The sequence below is a fragment of the Podarcis erhardii genome (assembly GCF_964252035.2).
Source record: "Podarcis erhardii genome assembly, chromosome: 2".
In the NCBI taxonomy this organism is placed as follows: Eukaryota; Metazoa; Chordata; class Lepidosauria; order Squamata; family Lacertidae; genus Podarcis; species Podarcis erhardii.
Genome location: NC_138498.1, coordinates 86,996,277 through 87,019,632, shown reverse-complemented (window position 1 = coordinate 87,019,632; position 23,356 = coordinate 86,996,277). Strand labels below are relative to the sequence as shown.

General features: G+C 43.6%; 1 protein-coding gene across 4 annotated transcripts in view; it reads right to left on the bottom strand.

The window, feature by feature from the left end:
• Positions 1–23,356, bottom strand: part of PLXNA1 (plexin A1) — a 303,518-nt gene that overhangs the window by 126,984 nt on the left and 153,178 nt on the right. For all 4 annotated transcript variants that reach the window (XM_081852276.1, XM_081852274.1, XM_081852277.1 and 1 more), the window contains exons 5-8: positions 14,609–14,709; positions 9,451–9,574; positions 9,097–9,250; positions 7,248–7,347 (exon numbers count right to left, since the gene is read on the bottom strand). In XM_081852276.1, the coding sequence (XP_081708402.1) occupies positions 7,248–7,347; positions 9,097–9,250; positions 9,451–9,574; positions 14,609–14,709 (479 nt within the window). The remainder of the gene's footprint in view (positions 1–7,247; positions 7,348–9,096; positions 9,251–9,450; positions 9,575–14,608; positions 14,710–23,356) is intronic.

Below are 23,356 nucleotides of genomic sequence, written 5' to 3'. Positions count from 1 at the left end.
TCCAGAGAAGGAGACTCCACCACACTCCTTGGCAGCAAATTCCACTGTCGAACAGCTCTTACTGTCAGGAAGTTCTTCCTAATGTTTAGGTGGAATCTTTTTTCTTGTAGTTTGGAACCATTGCTCCGTGTCCGCTTCTCTGGAGCAGCAGAAAACAACCTTTCTCCCTCCTCTATGTGACATCCTTTTATATATTTGAACATGGCTATCATATCACCCCTTAACCTCCTCTTCTCCAGGCTAAACATGCCCAGCTCCCTTAGCCGTTCCTCATAAGGCATCGTTTCCAGGCCTTTGACCATTTTGATTGCCCTCCTCTGGACACGTTCCAGTTTGTCAGTGTCCTTCTTGAACTTTTAAAAGGTTTGGAAGTGAAAAATCTTAATTTTATCCAGCAGGAGATGCTAACAGTAGCCTGATTCACACATAATGCTAAAACATGTGCTTAGCATTTAACTATGGTCAGGGATTATGTGAATTGTAGCCCCAAAACAGCTGGAGACCAAAGGTCAGGAAACACTGGCCTACAGCCACCCATCATCCCATTCCACTGGACATGTAAGCTGTGGCTGATGGCAGTTGTAGTCCGCAACTTCTGGAGGGCATCATATTGGCAACTCCTGTTCTATGAGATCTAATAGACTATTTTCTCCTCTACAACTCACTACAATATCTAAAACCAACAAAAGAACACCCTTCTAATTGTTCCACTGTGCTACATCCGATACAGACTAGCATTCTCAGGCACTGACCCTATGTCCCAAGAGCTTTTAGAGGTTTGTTGGAATTAGTTTTGGGGAATCTTCTACAGAACTTGCTACATTCCTTTAAGTTGCCGTTGCCGGCAGTCCTGTGAAATATACAAGGAACCCATGTCTTCCAAAATGGGGGGGGGGGGGCAAGGCCGCTTGATACACCGTGCAAGCAGCCAGTTTTTGAAAGCTATTTACCTTGCAAACACTTGGAGGCTTGGGAGGACTGATGAATACATACTAGGCCAGTTCTTCAGCTGGTGCCAACTAACAGTGCCAGCTTTGTCCAAATTAGACATTTGGATGGTTCTGATTTTTCTGATTCCCTTTAATCATTTGAACATCACTTATAAAACATTCAGTCTTGAGCAGAAAAGTGATTTGATAACGTTCATGCACCTGGCTGCCCAGATAATAAAAGTTAAACACAATGCCCAGTGATCAGAAAACTCCACAGAAAGAACATTAGCCTCATTGAGAGGCAAACTGCTCTTGATCCCGATCTCAAAAGCCTACTAAACGCAAAAGATACCCACTGAGTTTGCCTGCCCATAAACAATGTTTAAATGTAGTGTATCATCTTGCATACTGTCATGTTTCTTGGCAAAAAAAAAAGAATTCTGACACGTGGGAACCACATTTTAAAATGCTTTATAACTTCTGAACCCTTAAATTTTATTTATGATTGATTTCAAATATTTTTTAAACTTCTATCCTGCCCAGGGTGGGTGCGGGGATTCAAAGCGGCTTACAGAAGTAGCGTATACATTATTAAAAAACAAAACCCACACCAAAACTATAAAATGTATTAAATAGACTTAAAAATAACTAATTTACCAAACATCATTAAAAAAAAAAGCAACTAATAAATCAAAACAAAGAAACTAAGTGAGCACACAGAGACAGAAATATTCAACAAATGCAGGAGGCTGCTTTATGCAGTCAGGCCACTGGTCCATACAGTTCAGTATTGCCTACACTTAACAGCAGCTTTCCAGGATGCCCCACCACTATGCTATGGCAAATAAGTGATCGAACAGAAATGTTCATGTTAATTTATGTTTCCATTTACGTGCACGTTGGTGCTATTGCTTTCTTACATTATCCATTTTGTCAGTACTTAATTGAAAACCTCAATAAACAAATATTCTAAAAAAGAAACAGAACAAACTAACCTGTCAGTAACCAACATGCCAGAAGTCATGGGGACCCCAGGGGTTCTGTCAAAGGCACTGAAAAGCTACCTTTTAGAAACTAAACCTCACGAATAATGGTTTGGCAGCAGCGGGCCAAAAAGGTGGCCGCTAAGTGCTAACGGGACCATCAGGAAAGTGGCCGTGTCAAAACATGTCCAAGAAACATGTAGCACTTGTAGGTCACAGACAAAGACCAACCTGCAACTGCTGCCAGGTGCGCCTTTTAATACCCACAGAGCCTACACAAATATAGATATATATACACACACAGTCACATGGCTATTCATGAAGGGTAAGTCTTTTAATGGTTATCAACCATGGCGACTGTTATGACTGGGATTCTAGCTGCTGAGGACAAGCAACAGAAGGGTGCTGTTGCCTTGATCTATGTTAGCAAGCACTCAGACACATCTGGATGGCAGCTGTTTGAAGCACAACGATGGACTGGATGACCTTTGGTCCAGTTAACCACAGTTCTGCTTACGTTCCCCACTCTGTATGTATAGCACTAGTTATTGCCTAACAGATAATGAATTGGTCCCTGAAAATGTGAGGCATAATATCACTTAGAATCTGATTTTCCTCCACAAGCCTCCTTTTAGAGATGAGGCCAGACCCTACATTCCGCAGCTTGGAAAACAGGCTAGTACGTGTGCATAGTTTAGAAGCCTAGCCAAGATTAACATAGTTTAGGGGGGAGAGAAGTTAAGGCTAAAGAAACAGAGCATCTTGTTTGGGTTTTTAGAAAATGTTACAAAAAGACACTACTGGCATTAGTAGGCCACTGTGCTTGGAAAGACACAGGAAGAGTTTTGCTTAAGCAATTCACTTAGCAACAGGCATGGGGAATTATTTGCAGGCAAGTGCAGTTCCAATCGGATTGCTAATTGGTTGCATCTAGTACATGGTGACTAATATTTCTTTTTTCCATGATTGGTCTTTGTGAAGACCTTTAAACCCCAAAGACAGCAAGGCAAGAAGGAAACAAAGCAAAAACCCGATTATAAACAACCACTGTCATCAATAGCTCTAAAATGATTTTATAAATATTAATACAACCATAATTTGCTTTTTAAAATAATTCATCTAAAATTAAAATTCAACCTGGCTATAAATCAGCCTCAGTTCCTGCTTAACTGCAGGTTATTCTGCTTTTTATGTTCTGCATACATTACATTTTAAAAAAAAATGTCTCATCGTAATTGGCCTGCAATGTTCTAGTTTAAGAGACAACTTTTGGTTTTTTAAAACCACATTTACTTTTTTATTGGGTATTTGTGTCAAACAGTGGTATATACCAGGCATATGTACTGGCTCTGAGTGTACCTCGAATTGTTAGGTGATTTTTTCAGTTTCTAAAAAAAAAGGAGGTAAAATAACCTAGCTGCACAATAACCTTTATTTGTCTGAACTCTGGCAAGTTTTTTGTTTTGTTTTGTTTTGTTTTGTTTTGTTTTGTTTTGACCAAGGGAAACCTCTCTCATATGTCCCCCTGATTGTCCAGCAACAAAATTAGGGAAGGGAATGCGATTTCTGTATCCCCACCTCAAAACAGTCAGCCCTTGTAGGAGAACCACTGTGCCTATTTTTCTGAAATTTGGCATACATCATTCCCTCAGAAGGGGCAGCTATGACAACAAATTGAATCCAGTTCTGGCAGAAAATATAGAAGTTAGAGACTTTTCCATTTTTAAGAAAAAACTCTTTAAAGGTTCCCAGCAAGCAAACACAGAAAACACTGGCTGGATCTCCCTGAAATTTGGCAGGCTTAACCCACCCTAGAAAGGCTCCATTTTCCTGCAAATTTCACCAACTTATGTGAAAAGGAAAGGAAAGATTATGACTTCTTTTTAGATCCTGCATTTTAGCCAATGTGGGTGAAAGAGAGCTTCAGATTTAACAGGTCAGACGTGAACCTGAACACCAAATTGAACTGGAACCCTGCCTGTGCCAAAACTTATCCAACTGTCAAGATCGAACAAACATGAAAGACTGAGTAAGAAATCTCTCCTTCGAAGAAAACCAAGGTAAGAAAACCTTGGTAAGGCAGAAAATCTAGCTAAAGAGAATCCTCGCCTCCTCTCTTCCCCCCATCCCCCAGGAGCCCCGATCTGCTCTCTGAAGGAACGGCAGGTGGGAATAATTTCCCAGCAGCAGACTTGGCATCTCCTCCATGTCAGAAAGGGCCTTGATGGGACTTTCCTTTGTGCATATTACAGACTCTGTTGCCCGGATCAGAGTCCTGACTGCTCCAACCTGCTGTCCAACTTTTATACCCTAGACTAGAGCATGCTGCTGGATAAGAGCATCTTCCTAGCAGATAAGTCTAGGCAGGCCCCCGCAGGCTCTCTCCCCCCCCCTTTCCTGACAGACATTTCACCAGCAGGCCTCAATATTGAAATAGCAGGTTTCACTTCTGGTATCTTGGCACCTTTTGGGATTCTTCCGTCTCTTGGCTGCTCCTTCCTTTTTAAAGTTTAAAGAATTCATCTTGTGTGAAGAGCTGCCTTTGAAGCCATTTTATGCAGAATAGCTTCAGGCTACCCCTTCTAATTGTTTGATTATTATTTTCTCCTGCCCATTAATCTTCCCAACCTATCGCACTGTAACTGTATGACTAGAATTATAGGTTACTCAGTAATCTGAACTTCAACATTAAATTCCAATGTAATGCTAAATCATAACAAGCCTCAGCAAACCCTGAACTCCTGGAGCCTGGAAGCTTTTGCTTCAATTTTTTTACAACCAATTGCTGCTTGTGTCACCAGCATCCAGACAAACTGTGGTTAAATATAACTATAGTTTGCTGAAACAAGCCAACTTCAAACCACAGTTTATGAGGCTGACTTATTTCAACTAACCATAGATAAAATAAACCACAGTTTGGTATGCAATAACTAAACTGTCAAGTAAACGTAAGAAAATTCCCATCTCCTCCTCTCGGTCGCACCAGAGAATGGAAGAACACATAAGCACAAAGCTCACTGAAACTTAATTCTCATAATACTGTAATCATGGATAGGAAACCCAGGTGTGATGGAGGATGACCACATATGGTTCACTAGTCCTCCCCATTACACCTGTGATGCCATTTTCTCCAAACCACTACATTTGAACACAGCCCAAGGGTCAGTCAAGTAATTTAGCAAGCCTACAAAGTCACATTTAAAGTATAGGATGTTTTAGCTCTTTAACATATGCTCCCTGGGGAGGGGCACATCAAAACCACCTTAATCTGTACTTAACCTGCACTCCTATCTGGAAAACAAAAAAGCAATACCAAAACACCCAAGTGGTTAAGATTGTATTTATTGCCCTTCTGGTTATCTCCCTGGATGGCCTATATTCGAGAAATAGTCTGAATACACAATATTGCTACACCCCACTCTCTCCTCCTCTCTTTTCCTCTCCTCTATCACACTCTTCCCCCTATTGTGCATTCTCTGTGTGGGATTTAAATGGGCACACCCCTCACCCCCAGCCAGTTACTGGGCTAGCTGGTAAGCACACGATGCCTGTGCATGAAGTCATCAGCATGCGCCAGCACCCACAGTCAGCCCAACCCACCCCTGGTTGGGAGCAAGGAGGGCCATCTCATACATGGTTTAGGGCAGGGGTCAGCAACCTTTTTCAGCCGTGGGCTGGTCCACCATCCCTCAGACCATGTGGGGGGCTGGACTATTTTTTGGGGGGGGGTGGAGGATGAACAAATTCCTATGCCCCAGAAATGACCCAGAGATGCATTTTAAATAAAAGGACACATTCTACTCATGTAAAAACACACTGATTCCCGGACTGTCCGTGGGCCAGATTGAGAAGACCCACGGGCCTTAGGTTGCCTACCCCTGGTCAGGATGATTCTCCAAAACAGAAACCCATCTTTCATGCATTTTTCTAAATATTTTATTTAAGGGGAAATAATGAACCATCAACCTAATCTTTCCAGCTGGCTGTTCCCAGACTGGCTTATCTACTTTGACATGGTGTGGCTTCAGTATAGCCATACCCTCCACTGCCCTAGAGGCTGTAGGACAGGGCTGGGGCTATGAAAGCTACAAACAGGCAACAAAAACCAAATGACTGAACTGTAGCAGTGTTCGGTAGAAGCATTCAGACCGGTTACTCGGGCACAGAAAATCCTTCCTTTCAGAGATCATACCACAACCCCATTACGGATGAGATATGGCACCCATAGCATGCAAAGGCACAATGAAAGCAGATGCCAAAGGTAAGGCCTTGTTTATTTCATTTGGAGAAACTCTTAACAAATGCCTTCGGTAACCAGGATCTTCCATTTCACCATTGCAGCCTGGAATCCAGCATCCCCAGCATGCAAACTCTCCCTTCTGGGTAGCACTGACAGTTTTGCCCTATTTTGCTTTCTGCACAGAAAAACTTGATGCCACAGAGGTCGCTCCCTTCTACAGATTGCTGTAAAGCATAAACATTGGGAGATCACAGATTTAGTTTTTTATAGTTTTCAATATGAGAAACTGGCTATTATTTTACAGTGCAGCTTATATGAAAATGAGGTTCTAAATTAGAACCTGCTGGGCGCTGATGGGCTGTATTAAAGCTATACATGAGGTTAGGCCTCTAGCAGATGCAGTCAGATCAAACAGTGCTACCAATCATCAATTCACACCTACACAGGAAACATAGGAAGCTGCTTTCTAGCAGGCCAGACACTTTGCTCATCTAGCCCAGTAATGTCTAATCTGAGAGGCAGGGGGTCTCTAAGGTCCCTGGAAGAAGTCTTTCACTCCAACTGTTATTTGATCCTTTCAACTGGAGATACCCAAGTTCTCCTCATGGGTAAGAATTCATAAATAAGGTTCTGCAGGCGAAATTACACTTCCAATTGGCAAGCAGAGCAAAACACACACACACACACACACACACACACACACACACAGTCATTGAGGTCCAGCAATTATGCTAAACCTGTTTACTCAGATGCTCCTGACTAAACCATTTCTTACACCAGTAGTCAATGAACACAGTGCAGTTTCTTTTCACCAAGACAAAAAAAAGGATAATCCTCTCAGCTTGATGTGGTTTCTGATGCCCAAGCAGCTTCTTGCCCAAAGCAAACTTTAACAGCAAGGCAAGGTGGCTTGGCTTTCCTTACAATAAGTGTGGCAACCCCCAAATACCCCCCTCTGTATTTAACAAGATTTTACACTGCACACATCTGCCTTTCTCCCCAGTTTTATTATGTCTGCCACATGCTATTTGCAGCTTTCTCCCAGAATAAGCTCAAAAACCAGAGGAGGGGAAGTTGTTTTATATCACTTACGATTGGTGAACACTGCAGTTGTAAAAGACAAAATCCACAGCTGCAAACTTCTTCCCAGTCTCCTTGGATTTGAGGTAGAGCTTTACCACTCGCTTGTCGCCTAGAACAGAAAACAGGCAGAAAATAGATCAGATATTAAAGAGAGAAATAGCAGCATGGGCATCTGGGAAAACAGAGTGCAGGGTTTGGCAGCACGCAAATGAGTGAGGCTTGCAGTGACTTTGTTTGAGCTGAGGGGCAGTTCCAATGAATCCTAGTTAGCAGACAAAAACACTAGTTTATTGATGTTGAAGAGAAGTGTGATTGACCTGCACTAAAAATCTAGCAGAGGATAGGTGATCTTGCTCCGAATGTAAGTAAAATGACAGGTGGGAGAAGAGTACCAGAGGCCTCCAACTGCCTAGTTCAGAGTTAACATTTGGCTTTCTACTACCTCCACAGGTAAGGAGGGAATCTGACTTTGTCAAATTTAGGAGCCTCTTGTGGAATTATTGGGAAACCAGTAGGTTATCGATCATTTTGAGGCCAGGAATCTAGGAGGTGTGTAACAATTATGCCTTACTCAGCAATCAGCCCAAGCAAACCACTGGACCAGTCTCATGTTGCTATCCCCAGTTATAGTGAGAACCAGTGTTAGAAACTGAGATATGAAAGCTAGGAGCTAAATGGCACCTTAAGCCTAGGTTATGGGCACAACAACGGAATGTCTAGGCATGCTTTTTTGTAACAAGAATACAAAGCTGAAAATGAATGAACTGTAGCTAAAATATTATGTTCATTTCTCACACGGTCTAGTCTTTCCCTTGCCCGTCCCCCTAATATTCTTAAGAGGGTCTCTTCTCCAGTCTTCAGAGAGCAGCTGGATGTGGTGAGGTAGAAAAAAGTCCTCCTCTCCTTCCACTCTGCAGTTTTAATCTGAAATCTTAGGCATAGTACTGCGCCCAGAGCTCAGAAACTACTCGCGCTAATGAAATTCCCTGTCGCAAAATGTGCCTAGAACAGTGGGAGTTTCGAACCATGGTGAGGACATGTAAATCACCTTGGCCAAGGGTAGCACATACATTCCTTACTAAATAGAATAGTAACAATATATTCCCTGCCACTCTGTAAATGCACCCATTTCAGTCATTTGCCTTCTTTCTCCCTTTCTTCTCCTTTCTTCAAATTCTCTGCCTCAGTCTCTGCTCTCCTGCTCACAAATATGTTGATCCTTCTCACAGGAGGTATAGATATTGGTATTTTGAACTCCTCTGTGCCTCAAATATGACATGCTATCTGAACTGAGCAAAGGACAGCCTACCATGGCACAAAGGTCTAGACTGCCTGCCTTCCATGCGGAGACAGAAAGAGAAAAATACTTTTGCATAGTTCACATTCTTGGCTGTCCAGAGCGAAAGCCTTTATACCAGATTCAACCGCACTGCAGAGGATGCAGATGGCTCCTCCTTTGTGCCACTTCAGCTCCTTCAAGGGAAGTTAATGTCTATTTTCACTCTACAAATACCAATGGAGGGGGAAGTGCACCCCAAGGTGCCTACAACTTACAATTCCCCCTCAGCATTATAGGATATGAATACTCTCAAAATCACATACACAAGCACAGTAGAAAGAGCCTTCCCACAGCAGCAAACAGGTTTAAAAATAACCTGGATAATCCATAGCATCTTACATCATGGCAATAAATAAACTGAGAGATATTAGCTCAGCTATTGTGTTACTCAAATGGGGTTGTTTTTGTTTTGATTTTTGGAAACTCATGTTCTCTGAAGTATGTAATCAAATATCCTACCCCCCAGAACTTTTGCTCTGGATTCCATTGGTGCAAGCTGACAAGAAACCCCAAACTCACCTCGCCCTCTGGTAATAGGGATGACATCTTTTGCAGAAGGAGAACTACAGTAGATCTTGCCATCTTCAATGCGACTTTCAGACTCTGTAAAATCTTCAAATGAGCAGTTCACACCAGCAGAGAGATCAGGGACATTCCGGGCCTGCAGAACCAGCTGAGACAACAGGAAGGAGAATGTCACACACAGAAAACAAGCGAACACCTGCTCCATGGTTCATTAAGACAAAAGATCTAAGAACAAAGACCACATAGTGCACCTTCTCCCAAGCCCAGACTGTTCCAGACGGACTCAACATCCTAAAGAAATGTACTGGTATTAAGCAAGGCCAACCAAAGTGAAGCTAAGCCACCTACCGGGACTTCTGACATGGTGACCGATATGTTCTTGGGCTGGATGGTGAGCTGGACGCACTGGCGTAGATCTGAAGCAAAGCGCTGAGGTTCATCAGCTCTTTCACATCGGTCCTTCCGTGAGCAGCTGTGGGGAAGCAGAAGGCAGCATCCATTACACTGTTGTGGTTTTAGGTTATGAGCAGCAACGTGTGTGTTACTTCAACACCCCAAGTTCTCTCTTTGCTCCTTTGCTACCTATTTTTTGCAAACGTTTCTGGGTGCCACACAATAGCAGCCTCTTCTAACGACCAAATTAGATTGGTTACTCCTATTTTCTCAAGATCCTCTCAAGATTTCCAGCCACAGGGATTATGACTAGTTTTCTCCTTCTGCCTGCAGAATCTCCCCTGATTAAACCTATCCTGTACAGCTGCTGTTACAGTTTTTAATTTGGTTATGTTATGTTATTTATTTATAACATTCCTTTTGACTTGCTTTTAATTTCCACATTTTAATATTCCTGACATATTGCATCATATATCTATATATGCATCACAACCCATTTTATTTTATGGTCGTTGCTTTTAATTTGTTCGGGTCTATGATTACATTAAAGAAATGAGACAAAGGTGCAACCTATTCTATTGGCCACAACAGAACAGAATGCTTCTTTCAAGCTGAACTTCAGCTGGGGTGGGTGGGAGGCTCTGGTGGACGCCAGGGAAGTCTTCTGCAGGCTCATTCACAGGCACTATGTTGGTGATCCCTGCTGTAAGCATCTCTCTCATGCAATTTAGCTTCTTATTTCTATATCGTATTCTGGTGCTTGAAGCAGGTTCTAACACTACAAAGAAACATCTTGTTTAGTTGCAGGGCAGTATAATAGCGGTTCGCTATTGTACTTCAATGTCTCAAAACATATCTGAATAATAAAAACTGGGCATCTGAAGGTTATTTTACACATTACTTTTTCCACTATGAAAATTAATCTTGGTGGTGGGGTGAAAAAGTATAACATATCAATGGCATCAGAAAAAGTTCTCTCTGCTGTCAGAAAGCTATTATCTAGTTATGAGATCTGCATATTACTGCAATTAAATTGTTGGAAAAGCGGCAGCTTTGCTCTTCTGGCCTCAGGTAATTGAAAGGCTTTGGTTCCCTTTTCTTCATAAACCAAGTCTTTTTAAAAACCACATTATTCTTGAACTTTTATCACTATTTATATTCTTTCCCCTGCCCCCCTCCAATGACTTGAAATACTGATTTCTCTGGTCCAAACTGAATTAGTTAAAATGGACATTGTTTTTATTTGGACAGCACTGTTATGAGATATCTGTTTCATCTGCATATAGCAGCTGAATTCTATGCTGGTTATTAAGGCCTTTAGCTAACACAATAAACTAAACTAAAAACCTATTCAGAACACTTAAAGGCCTGATAACAATAATAAGCATTTGTATGGTACTTGCAGGTATTCAGAGCACTTCGCATACGTTTTCCAGCGGTAACCCTTACAATAAACCTGTAGGATAAGCCAGTATTGATATCTCCCATACTGTAGATGGGGGGGGGGGGGCAGAAAAACTGAGGCTGTGACTGGATTGCCTAAGGCCACCTAGGGGTGAGATTCAAACCAGGGACTTCCTAATTTATAGCTCAGGCTCTCAACCACTACTGTATGCCAGAGATGTAAGCAGGTACCTGTGCATTTGTATGTTCAAATCTGCTTATCACAGGGCTCTCCCACTAACAGGCTACACCACCCTGGCTCCATGCACTTCTAATCCCTTGCATTAATTTATCCTAGATGAAGTTCTGCTTCACTTTCCTTTCTGCCCTATGGGAAGCCATCCTACATCCCACTTGCTTTACTACAAGGGTGGGGTGGGGGGGGGAGAGTGGCACTCCCCTGCCCCCAGAGCACTGTTCTATCCAGGTAACGCTGCCTCCATTTAATGAGTTTAAACGAGTTTCCTTCATTTCTCCTCCCTGCATCTGCGATAACATTATTTCATTACGGAAAAGCATTTTAATTAAGCGGAGGGCAATACAGAAGAGCAGATACACATGCGCCTTTCAAGGTCCCGGTAATCTTGGTGATTTATCTCCTGAGCAAGTGCCAGCATGACATCGCGCTGTGGAGTTCCTGAACCACTTCTGCATCCCACCCATCTCCCCAAGGTGCTTCAGGGAAAGAGATGTTTCTGAGTTTAATTAAAATGCTCCACATGGCTAAACAGTCAGGGCTTTGCGGCTTCCGAGGAGGTTTTTCCCTCTAGCCCAGAGGAAACGTCTCCTCCCCCACGCCTTTTCCTTGATGTTTCATTCCTTCTATTCCAAGTTGCAACTCTGCTCCCATGTGGGGAGGCCCATTTGCTAGGTTTAAGGGCCTTTGGGTCGCAGGCCAAATTAGAACACTAGCAGGGAGCTAAATGGCAAGCGCAAGCCATTTTCAGAAGAGGACCAAATATTAGGAAAGGGAGAGAATGAGAGAGAGGGTTTAGTATATAGATGTTGGTCTGCAAGGGACATACTGCATGTTAATATTTAGAGATACAGAGCCCCCATATTCTCTTTCTCAAGCTAACTAAAACAGGATTACTCCTTACTATTCATTCCTAAGGTATTATCAGCTCGCCAGATGGTCCTGGGTTGCAGTTCTGAAGAAAGACAGCCTCTCCAGATCTCCGCAGATCAGGGCAGTTGTCAAAGGGAATAATCTCTAGAGTCCTTGACTTCTCTCCTCATCTGACAAACAGGGAGCAGTGTGGCATCTGCAGCTAGGTGCTGTCAGCCATCATAGCTAGAAACATTCCAGTGCCAGAAACCTTGGCATTTCATGCCAAGAAGTAGGTATGTGTTTAAAGGAGATTTGAATAAGTTTCCCTCTGAACTACAGGCAAGACAAGAATAAGATGTTTTCAAATCCAAGGGCTGATGGACTTGAATGGTCGCCTTCTGTTTCATGCCATTCAATGGACTCAGAGCAGGTTTTTTACTAAAACACACACAACGCTCTTAAGATGATGCTGTCTCTCACAAAAAGGCTGGACAATGATATACATGAGCAGTTCTCTTTTGAATGCATGGCTTTTGTCCATCTATGCTTTGAGCGGGAAAGATTCCTGCTGCTTTTCAGGACAGGAAGCTGCATTTTTAGATCTCAAACCACCCTACATGCCTGATATTCAGAATGCGTACATGTGTGCAGACACACACACGTATGTGTGTGTGCACTAGACAACTGGTAGCTTGGAGCAGGCTGCTGTCAATCAGCTCTGCAGCATGTAAGATGGACTGTAGAGGCAACGCTGGACAGATAAGGCCCACTTGCCCCTGCCTGGTGCAGACTGCCAAAGACTAGCCAATTCACTTCTTGGTCTCCTGCAGTGTCCAGTTCCACATTAAGGTTCGTGGCAGCTCAGCAGGGTAAGAAAGGCACTCTACTGGAAGCTGCAATGGACACTGCTATTAGACACTGGTACAGTCAGTGTGAAATCTGCTGAGCTGGACTTTTTGCCGCTCCCCTCCCTTCAAGTCATGAGATTCCAGGTTGAGACCTCTACAAGACTAGTCACCCAAGCAAAGCAGCTAATTCGCCAATAGTGCATCTGTGGCAAAGATACTCAAAGCTGCAGGAGAGAGGAGTGGGGGCAGACTTCAGAAGATAAGTGAATGAGAGAAAACTGCAGGCCGGGAATAATGGTTTTTGCAGAATTATATGTTGAGCCCAGAAATGGAAAGTCACAGAAGAGCTTCAGATCCAAAATTTATCTATTTTCATTATATCTTGCAAAAGTTATTAGTAATCTCTTCACAAGGTTTCTAGTCCTCAGGCTTAAACCAAACCATGAGCCACATCAGACACACTTCCCCCTTGCATATTTAAAGCATGTCATGAATGTTTATTATACAGGTTGGGAAGTCAGTAGAGATAGCAGCTTCTTCAACCCGTGGCATTCATAAAAGTATTTTTAAAAATACAATGATCACACCATACCTCACACAATGATATACATGGATTTTCCTATAAAGAGATAATCTCCTTGTAGGAAATATGTCATGCCTTATCACAGAATCATAATTATAGCACTTCTTATGAGCGCTAAAAGCACTTCACATACATTATCACAGTAATCCTGAGAACAATCCTGTGAGGTAGATGAGTATAATTTTCCACATACTGCAGACAGGGTGTGGGTGTGTCAGGTCAACCAAGGGTAAGAGACAGTGGCTCCCCCCCCCCCCAAAAAAAAAACACATCTTGGTGAGTTCCTGATTAAGGCAAAATCTGCCTTTTGGAATTCTGCAAGAAGATCATGGCAGTCCTGGCCACCAGCTTAGATGTCTTAAAATAGGATTAGACAAATTCATGGAGGAGAGAGCTATCCATGGCTACTAGCCGTGATGGTTATGCTCTGCCTTCACAGCTGGAGACAGCAATACTTCTGAATACCACTTGCTGGAAGCTCCAGGAGGGGAGAGTGCTCTCGAATGCTGCTTGCAGGTTTCCCACAGCCATCTAGTTGGTCACTGTGAGAACAGGATGCTGGACTAGATGGGTCACTGGCCTAATACAGCAGGCTCTTCTTATGTTCTTATTACCTCTAGTGGAACAGGCCAGACCAAAAGCCAATTTAGTCCAGTGTTCTTCTTCCTACAGTGGTTAATCAGGAGCCTCCAGGAAACCCGCACACAGAGCTTCAAGAAAACTACCCTCTCCTGCTGCTGCTTTCCAACAGCTGGTATTCAGTGGCATATACTGCTTTGGAACATGGATAGCCACCATGACAAATATACTCCGTACAAGCTCACCTCTTGCCAGTTCATATTGCCACCTTTGTCTACTCCCTACCCTGTGCCATCTGCAATGTTGTTTGCTATGCCTGAATTATCCCCTCCCTCTCCCTCATCTCCAATTCTCACTTATCTCTCCCCAATCTCTCCCAATTCCTATCCTGTCCATTTCATGCAGACTGTAAGTGTCCTGGGCAGGAACTATGTCACTTTTGTGTTCTGTCAAATGCACATAATTCATATTAAAGGATGTTAAAACAGCAGTTGTAACTTAGCTACCAGCTCCTGCTAATGCAGCTTCAGAAGCATTCAAGGAGTAAGAAAGAAGGCTTCCTGCAATTGTCAGTCTTGTAGGGATATGAAGAGGGCATTGAGTACTTACATGTTGTGCAGGACACACCAGCCACAGTGAGGGTCCCTAGAGCCCAGACATAGCGCACAGGTTGTATATTGCTCACAACTCTCCACTGGCACACGGGTCACCTGAGGGATAAGGACAGGCAGTTAAATTATTTTTCCTATCAGGAAATTCCAGGCTACTCAAGCCTTTGTCATCTGTATGAAACTTTGTCCCTTCTCTACGATTCCCATCACACACACATCCCGTCAGCTTGGCTGAAAATCTTCAGGACGATAGGAATTGTAGTCCAACAATATCTGGAGGGCACTATGTTGGCTGCCTCTGCTGTTGGTGAGTATGGCATAGTCACAACTTTTTAATTGGCACAAAGCATACAATGATACAAAACTGGCAGAAATCCAGAATAGTTAGATATCTGTAGAACTGCATATTCAGAGGTTGCTGTCTTGAAGGAGCTCATACTGAAATTACTAAAGGTGTAGGACCACGAATGGGCAAAAAAGGAAGCTCCAAATGTTACAAAGAGCTAAATTACAGGTACAATGGAAGGTGGGAAGGGCAACAAAAGATTTGGGAAACCTCACAAGGACCCTGCTGTTTCTGTGCATGTGGTGGAGGAAGGGGAGGAAGAAACAGAAGAGCAGGAGCCACGCTTTGATCATGGATTAAAATAATTTCCCCAGATCCCATGCCTTGCTATCACCACATTAAAAACCCAAACACCATCAGTAGCCATGAAAGGGTCAACAAAATATAGGTCAAAGCCCAAGGCTCTTTCTAAGCCCAGTGTTAACTGAGGCGTCCTGCTATTTCTTTGAGGCTGGTGATCAGAGCAGGGGGAAAGGGGGGGATGCAGAGGCCTGCTCTTAAGCTTTCAAGTCCCTCTCCATTCCCCAGAGGCATCCCTGTGCCTAGGAAATTAAGCACGGGGGCTATTAGTCCAGACCCCACTACAGAGCAGCCTCTTTGAACATCTGCTGAGAAGCAAAATCTGCCATGGCAGCTTCGAAGGGGGAGGAAGGAAACAGCGGGAGCCTGGGAACAGGGCTAAAAGGAGGTGCTGCAAATCTGTTCTACGCACAGAAATACTCCAGGCTGTGTATCTACGAAGCACAGATGGGAGGTGGGGCCCGGAGTTATGATCCTGTTCCCTTGTATATGCACCCACTCACCCTGAGCGTGTCATGAGAAGAGGGCTTCAAGGTTCCATGGGACAGGACTACAGCAATCTGTCTCAGGCCTCTCTCTCAGGATGGTAATATTCAATATGTGTGTCATTCCTTAGCCATTATACAGCCATTTTGTCCAAAACCAACACAATGGGAGCCGGGTAGCATAAATGTTCCCCACCTTCAAATGGCATATTTGGGAAACTGACCATCTCCAAGCTATGCCCCTCCTTCCCCAACTTGTTCACCTTCGTCCTTCACAAGCATACAAATGCAGCAGACTGGTTGTGGAAGAATGGAACTATTCTTGATTCTACCACCAAGCCCCTGCATTTCAGTGTGGGACATTCAGGAGGCAAAGCCCCTTCCTCTACTTACTAACAAAGCTGCTTTTAAGTTCTGCCTACAGATGGCTTTTGAACTCGAGTGCAATCTTCCCTTCCCCTAATTTCCCCTCTTGAAGTTGACCCTGTGGCTATGAAAACCTCCAGCTACCCAGTGGAGGCTGAGATCTGCCTTCTGTGCATGTAGATTTGTGTGTACAAGAGAGAACACTACACTGAAGACCAACACCCCTCTCTTGAGCTCTATCTCTATCACAGCACTCTTGCCTGCTACTGATCTCAATAGTCTTGACAGCCAGCAGAAATATGGAATGAAAGCTGGCTTCTGGGCAATAGGGCACTTGCTGAATTTTAATACTAAATATCAACGGGGTACCTTCTAAGTGTGATTCATGGGAGAATATGAATGGATCAGCATCTATGTGGGTTTAATTACCCAAGCAGAGAAATGGATCAGAACAAGATGAATCATGATCCAAGAACAAGACCAAAAACAAAAACAAAAACTCCACACCAAAAACAGAAGTCACCCAGACTGTATTTTCAAAGCTGCAGAAATTGTTCCTCTTCTCAGCTGGAAAAGAACTTATCGACAAGCATACACAAACACAGCAAGTGCAGGGCCACAAGCTGGCATTGTGGTTCACAGTTTTCGTTTACCTGGGATCTTAGTGTACATAAGGCATCACTTAAACCTCTGTGCTGCCCTCTAGCTTCAAGGAGTTACAGCACAGACTATACTGGCTTCCAAGACAGATGAGTTACTTTAATCTTCTGTTTGTTATTATGCTACTATGATCAGCACAGAGGTCTCCAGGAACAGTAGACTGAGCTTCCTTTTATACAGCATCTGTGATGGAATAAGCTGGGCTTCCCCAACCGGGTGCTCTGCCCTCCAGAGGTTGTTGGAGGGCCCTAAAACCTTGACCAAGCTGACAGGAGCTGATGAGAGCTATAGTTTAAAACGTATAGAGAGCACCAGGCTAGCAAAGCCTAGGATAAAAGAATGGCACTGCACAAAGCACCCATCAGAAAAGGAACTGGTGAGGAACAACCTGTTCATCTACAATCAGCTGATTCCTCCCTCCAGGGTCTAGACAGGCAAGAATGAAGTGCCAGGTGGATTGTTACGCAGGGCTGTTGAGCAGTATTTGACTTGGTGGGTCATATGCCATGCTGGATAGCTCATCCGATTTAGGTACAGCATTCAAAACCTAGTTTCAAACAGTGAAAAGGCATAGAACTCTCTCATTCAGGCATCTCCGTCCCTAGCTACCTACCACCCTCTTGAAGATAATCATCACACAGCCGGTTGAAACCTAGTTTAAGAAAAAAATATTGGGGGCATCTGCATTGCCCTGTCCTTGTTCCAGACACTGGTCATAACCCATTTTCTTCTTAATCTGACAGCAGGAGTCTGCCTTAAAGGGCTACAAGCTCTTTATTAATTGCTCCTCCAGATTTGATTAAAATCCCCTCATTCTGCAGGCCCTTTGAGCTCTGTTACAACTGCTCATTTAATTACTTTCCACCAACAACCTGATAACAGTAAGTTGTGGATGAGAGTGGTTTTTATTAAGCCAAAGGGAGAGAAAGGGGACCTGCAAACGGCAGAAACAATGTCCTCACAGCCATTTAAGCAAGCTTCCAAACTCTCCCCTCATTATATCCAGTGTGGTCTGGACTCTGGCTGCAAAATTAATCGCCACCAGATTGAGGATTAAATAGCCCCATTGTCAAAAGACTTTAACAGAGATGTCCATGTTGAAAAAAAGCCTTGAAGCCCACCAGTTACAGAGGGAATGGGAAGCTTGCCCCATCTTTTAATTTCTTCCCACCTTTGTGCTGCCCTTCCAATAAAAATATTCTCCCTACTAAGTCCCCACACTGATCTCCTTCCTCACAGGAAGTACATGCAAACACAGGAGGGGGGGAACACTCTGGTTTCATATCATTTTGCCCTGTCTTCTGGAACATGCATGTCATGATGCATCATGGTACATGCAGGCGTCATCAGGGAAGCCAATGAGTCCTGGACAGCAATGCTCATTACATTGGATTGGCATATTGGGTTCAGAAGAGGCCTGTGTGGTTCTTTCTAATACTCATGCTCCTTTTCCCTTTTCTTCACAGCGGGTCTAGACATTGCATTTTTACTAGGAAGTGGGCTCCATGTGATTGCTTAGCCCTGCTGTTGTAACATGTAAAACACATTCCTGGCTGTGGCTAATGTGAAGACGCTCCACACCTTCCCAGCAGTACCAAGAGACCATTTCAAGTGGTCTCTGTACAGTAAGTGTAACATGCCCACAACTCTCAGGCCATAGCTGTTCAGCAGCTGCTCCCAATTGGATGTTGCCACTACAGTGTACTGTACTTCTAGCAAAACATCTGAGAGGGTCCCATGTTCAAAAGGCAGTTGAAAAGACCCTGTCAATGACAGTCAAGAGGAGACATACTACTCTCGTTGGATGAATAGCCTGATCTATATATAAAAAAGGTCTGCATCTTCCTATGATCTTGAAAGGACAGGTACTTTTTCCCTCCCAGATCACTCCTACAACAACATATATTTAACACTGTAAACAAGCAGAAGAATCTCTAAATATATCCTGTCTAGGAACTCTCCAAACCCTATCTTACCTAAACTTAAACCTGTACTGTTTAAGCACTAACAGAAGACGACAAGCAGTCCAATATTCACTCTCATGCTTACCAAAAGAGGCCAGGGTAGAAAGGGAAAGGGAGGGAAAGATCACCACTAGTCACCCCAAAGATCACTCCTGAATGGTGGGTGAGGCTGCTAAGCACCTCACTTTGCTAATGAAGCAGCCTCAAGCTACACTCTCCATATCTGGTACACCTTTCTTCAATTGCTGCATGCAATGGAGACAACTTGCCTTGCAACCACATTAGGATAGCTTGCTGTTTTGACCTAAAGGCAACTGGGGCAATAAATAAATAAATAAACAAATAAATAAATAATCACATCATCCAGAGATCTCTTTCAGGGCTGGGGGGTACCTGACCAGTTCGGGGGGGGGGAGTATTAAATTTCTAGGAATCAGTCTTGCACAGAGCTGAATACAGAAAATTGCTAGTGGTGGCATCAGAAGTTAGGATCCTGGGCAATCAAAGTGTCTGGGTTTTTTCCAGCCCTGCTTGACCATTAGAACAGCTTCCATCAGTAGCAGGTGTGCCACTCCACAGTTCCTTACCAAACAACAAAGCTCTTTTTTTACAGAGCTATTTAGCAGCCATGCAGGCAAGCCTGAAAGGTTTAGACAGGCATGCATTCCAAGGGGAGCAGGGATTTCAGTAAATGCTGCTAATCATTGATGAAAGGGGAAAGAATTCTATGTTATATTAAAAAAAAATAAAAATCTGATTTGACAGTCTCAGAGCTCAAAAGGAAGGAGGTATGTGAAGGTATGTAGAGCAGATTTTCTATTGTAGCTCCTTCTACTATTTCTCTAGTTTAGAGGGCAACCATATTTGTTATAATATGTTGCCTTTTGCTGTAAAAGAGCCTCCAGGTGCCTCTCAGATAAGGTCTTTGGGGCAGCTTCCTTGGCTCATTTGGGATAAGTAGTCCATTCACTCCTTAATTCTGACTTATCACTGCAGTGTTTCTGCCAGATGCTGTGTGCATCCCTTACCTTTATATATGCCTCCATCGTTGCTGCATTAGGGCAGTGCCCATGGAAGTGCCCGCAAAAAAGGTAGTTGTGATTGGCCAACAACTGCATCGACCAAGTTAGGTGAGACACCTCAAATTGCCACATAACATTTTACATAAAAGGCAGGTTGTGTGTTTATTTGAATGCCTTTAGCCTGCATCCTAAAAAAACCAAAACTCAACGAATGACATGCTGTGCTGCCGAGTCATAGACTGTCTTTTTGCCTTTTATTTTTAAATGGCTGAACCTAGTGCTTTTGTTCCAATTTACTCTTGCACGTAAAATGCCAGCATTAGAACTGGTGAGCTTAATTAGGTGGCTGTATGACTAGGAGCGCCTTCGACCTAACTTCCCTAAAGAAAGCTGTTCTAGCAAGTCATTCACATTTTAGTAACATCTAGACAGGACTACTGTAATGTAGAACAAGTGGGCTGCTGCAGAAAAAGATGCAGAAGCTTCAGCTGACTCAAAATGTTGTTGTCAGATTACTGTCTAGAACTGGCCTGGTAAAAAGGTAAAGGTAAAGGACCCCTGGATGGTTAAGTCCAATCAAAGGCAACTATGGGGTGCAGCGCTCATCTTGCTTTTCAGGCCAAGGAAGCCGACGTTTGTCCACAGACAACTTTCTGGGTAATGTGGCCAGCATGACTAAAATGCTTCTGGCGCAACAGAATACAGTGATGGAAGCCAGAGCGCACGGAAACACCGTTTACCTTCCCGTCGCAGCAGTACCTATTTATCTACTCAGGCTGGTATGCTTTCGAATTGCTAGGTTGGCAGGAGCTGGGACAGAGCAACAGGAGCTCGCCCTGTCAAGTGGATTCGAACTGCCAATCTTCCGATCAGCAAACCCAAGAGGTTCAGTGGTTTAGACCACAGAGCCACCCTGATAGAGCATACCTATCTGGTCCTGTTTGATCTTCAGTGATACTGTACACTTCCAGCCTCAACCCAAGGTGCTAGTTTTTATCTTTAGGACCCTAAATCACGGGTAGCCAACAAGGCTGAACTACAACTTGCATTCATTCTGACCATGCTGATGGCAGTTGGAGTCCAAAAACATATGGAGGGCACCATATTAGCTACCCCTGTCCAAGAGGCGTGGCAGTGGGAAGAGGGAGGAAGAAGAACACTGCCATTGGCCAAACACCTGTGTGAACCCATCGTTATATGCATGTGAACATCTGGCTATTCGTGGAGGCTTCTGGAGTTGGCTGAACCTATGCTGATCCTGATCTGCTGATGAGAAGGGCAAAGACCTTCCAGTTCTCTGACTCTGAATTATTTTATGTTTTCATTATGCTGTCTTGATGTTGCTTTGATTATTTTTTCTATTTTTATGCTGCTCAGCACTCTAAAGTTCTATGTGGACAAAATGTGGGATAACAGGTTTAAAAATAAGTAACAATGCTTCAGGAAACCTAGAACAGTGCCTAAATAGGGAGAGGTGGATCTCCTATGATAGCAGCTCTAGATGCTAATTTGTAAGATCCACTTATTCCAGTTGTACACAATCAGTCTAGAGCAGGGATGAGGAGTCTGCAGCCTGGATCTTGTTCATTTTTTAATGTCATCCAACCCATGGTCTGATTCACACTGAATACCCAGTGTGAACCTATCCAGAGGAGGGGTACCTTTTTTGGTCCCCAACATTTCCCCCCTGTGGTCCAATGGCCCCTAATTAAAGGAAAACCCCAAATGATCCAAACCACTCATTTAGAGCAGGCATGGGCAGAAAGTAAATCAGGATCTACTGGGAGACCTTTTGGTGATTCGCAGTAGATCGGCAAGCAGTTCTCAGTCCCAATTCTTTAACAACAGAGACAGCAAAATGACTCCCTGAAATTAGACTGCTGCACTGAAGTATGCTTTGGGCAACTGGGGATTGAATTTTTGTGTAGAAGGGCTGTGAGCTCAGAACAGCTCTGATACTCAAAACAATCCCTGTCCTCAGCAGCTGCTAAGAGGAACCTAGCTCTTTAATTATAAGCGTATGTCTTTTGCACCTGGCTCCGGCTGGCAGAGTTCTAGTAAAACACAAAGTAAATCATGCATGGCTGAAGTCCTCCCTCTCCTGGTTTAGTGGGCAGTTAGGATCCTCAGACCTAGCTACAGGACAGACTGCAAGAGGAAAATAAAGGTAAAGAAACTGCAGCCCAACAGAATTAAGGTTGGGCTACTCAGCCACAGTGCTCCTAACTCATATAAACACCAGTTTATCTTGCTGGAGGAGTGCAAAAGAAACTTCTCCAATACCTGTAGCAGAGACAATCTGTCAAATGACAGAGCTTTTGCAAAACAGACCTAATGAGTCTGCTTTAGAAGAGATGTTGCATGTCCCCATGATTCATCTGCTTCCTAATAGTAAGTTTGTTTCCCCTCAGGACAGACTCAAATAGATATTATTCATTCTATGAAAAGAAACCTGAGAGCAAAATGGGGGGGGGGAGGGGGGACTCTTAGAGCCAAACCAGACATGGTAGCAGCAGACCTATTCATTTACACCCAGGTCTCCCTCAGTCGTGTATAAAGCAAGGGCCCACTGCTTCATGAACACAAGGTGGATGGGTCAGAGCTTCCAGGCACTTCCACTGTTTGTGGCTTACCTACCTAAGGTCCGTCTACCTATGGCCTCCACCACTGAGTGCTTTCTCATTCCCCTGATTTCAATGAGTGAGATCAACTGGGTAAAAGGTGCTTGTGGGAAACTTTAAACAAGCATGGAGTGGTAGGCATGAAGAGGCTTAAGTTTCCCACACCCACACCCATGTATTACTTACTCTAAGGATGAGATCTCACTTTATATGTGACTGGTCTGCTACTGTTCTGCCAAGTTTGAACATTACATTCATGAGATAATTATATTGACTAAGAAAACAAAGAAAAATAATAATTTTGGCATCGGACACTCAGTATATATTATTAGTTATTCTGGAAAAGAGTAACTAATAATATGCGCAGCAGCCCAAGAAGGATTAAGCAGCTTAAACTGATAATACAAATGTTTTCGTGACTAATGCACACCATACCAATTTTGGCAAGGTTTAACGAGGAAAGCTGAGTTTGGGTCTTTAGTTGTTGGTGGGGGGAATGGCAAAGTACAGCACTTGCACTGTGCTGCCAAAGAAAAAGCAGAGAAGTTTCTTGCGGAGTTAAGATGAGTGGACCAAGAGCCCCTTTTTCATGACCAGCCAAGGCCCTTGCTTGTGATGACCACTTGTACCATATGTGTAGGAATATGCAATCATGTGATGGCTGGCAGCGCACACTGAGCTTTAACACACTTGCACATTTGGCTGATTCTGTCCATTTGCAGGGCGTGCTGAAACTCAACGCACACAGAGTTCTGCCTAAGCTGTCACCCATCAGATGACGGAATCTGCTTGTTCATTAAAAAGGAGCCCTCAGGAGAGCTGTCGCTCTGGTGTTAGATCAAGTAAAGGTGTAGGCCATCACTCACACAAGCACTTTTATTGCAATGAGCTCCATGATCACTCCATGAGCTCGACATCTAATCAGAACTGTACTAATAAAGGGAGTGATGTATTCGAAGAAAGTATTTTTATTTGGTTGCTC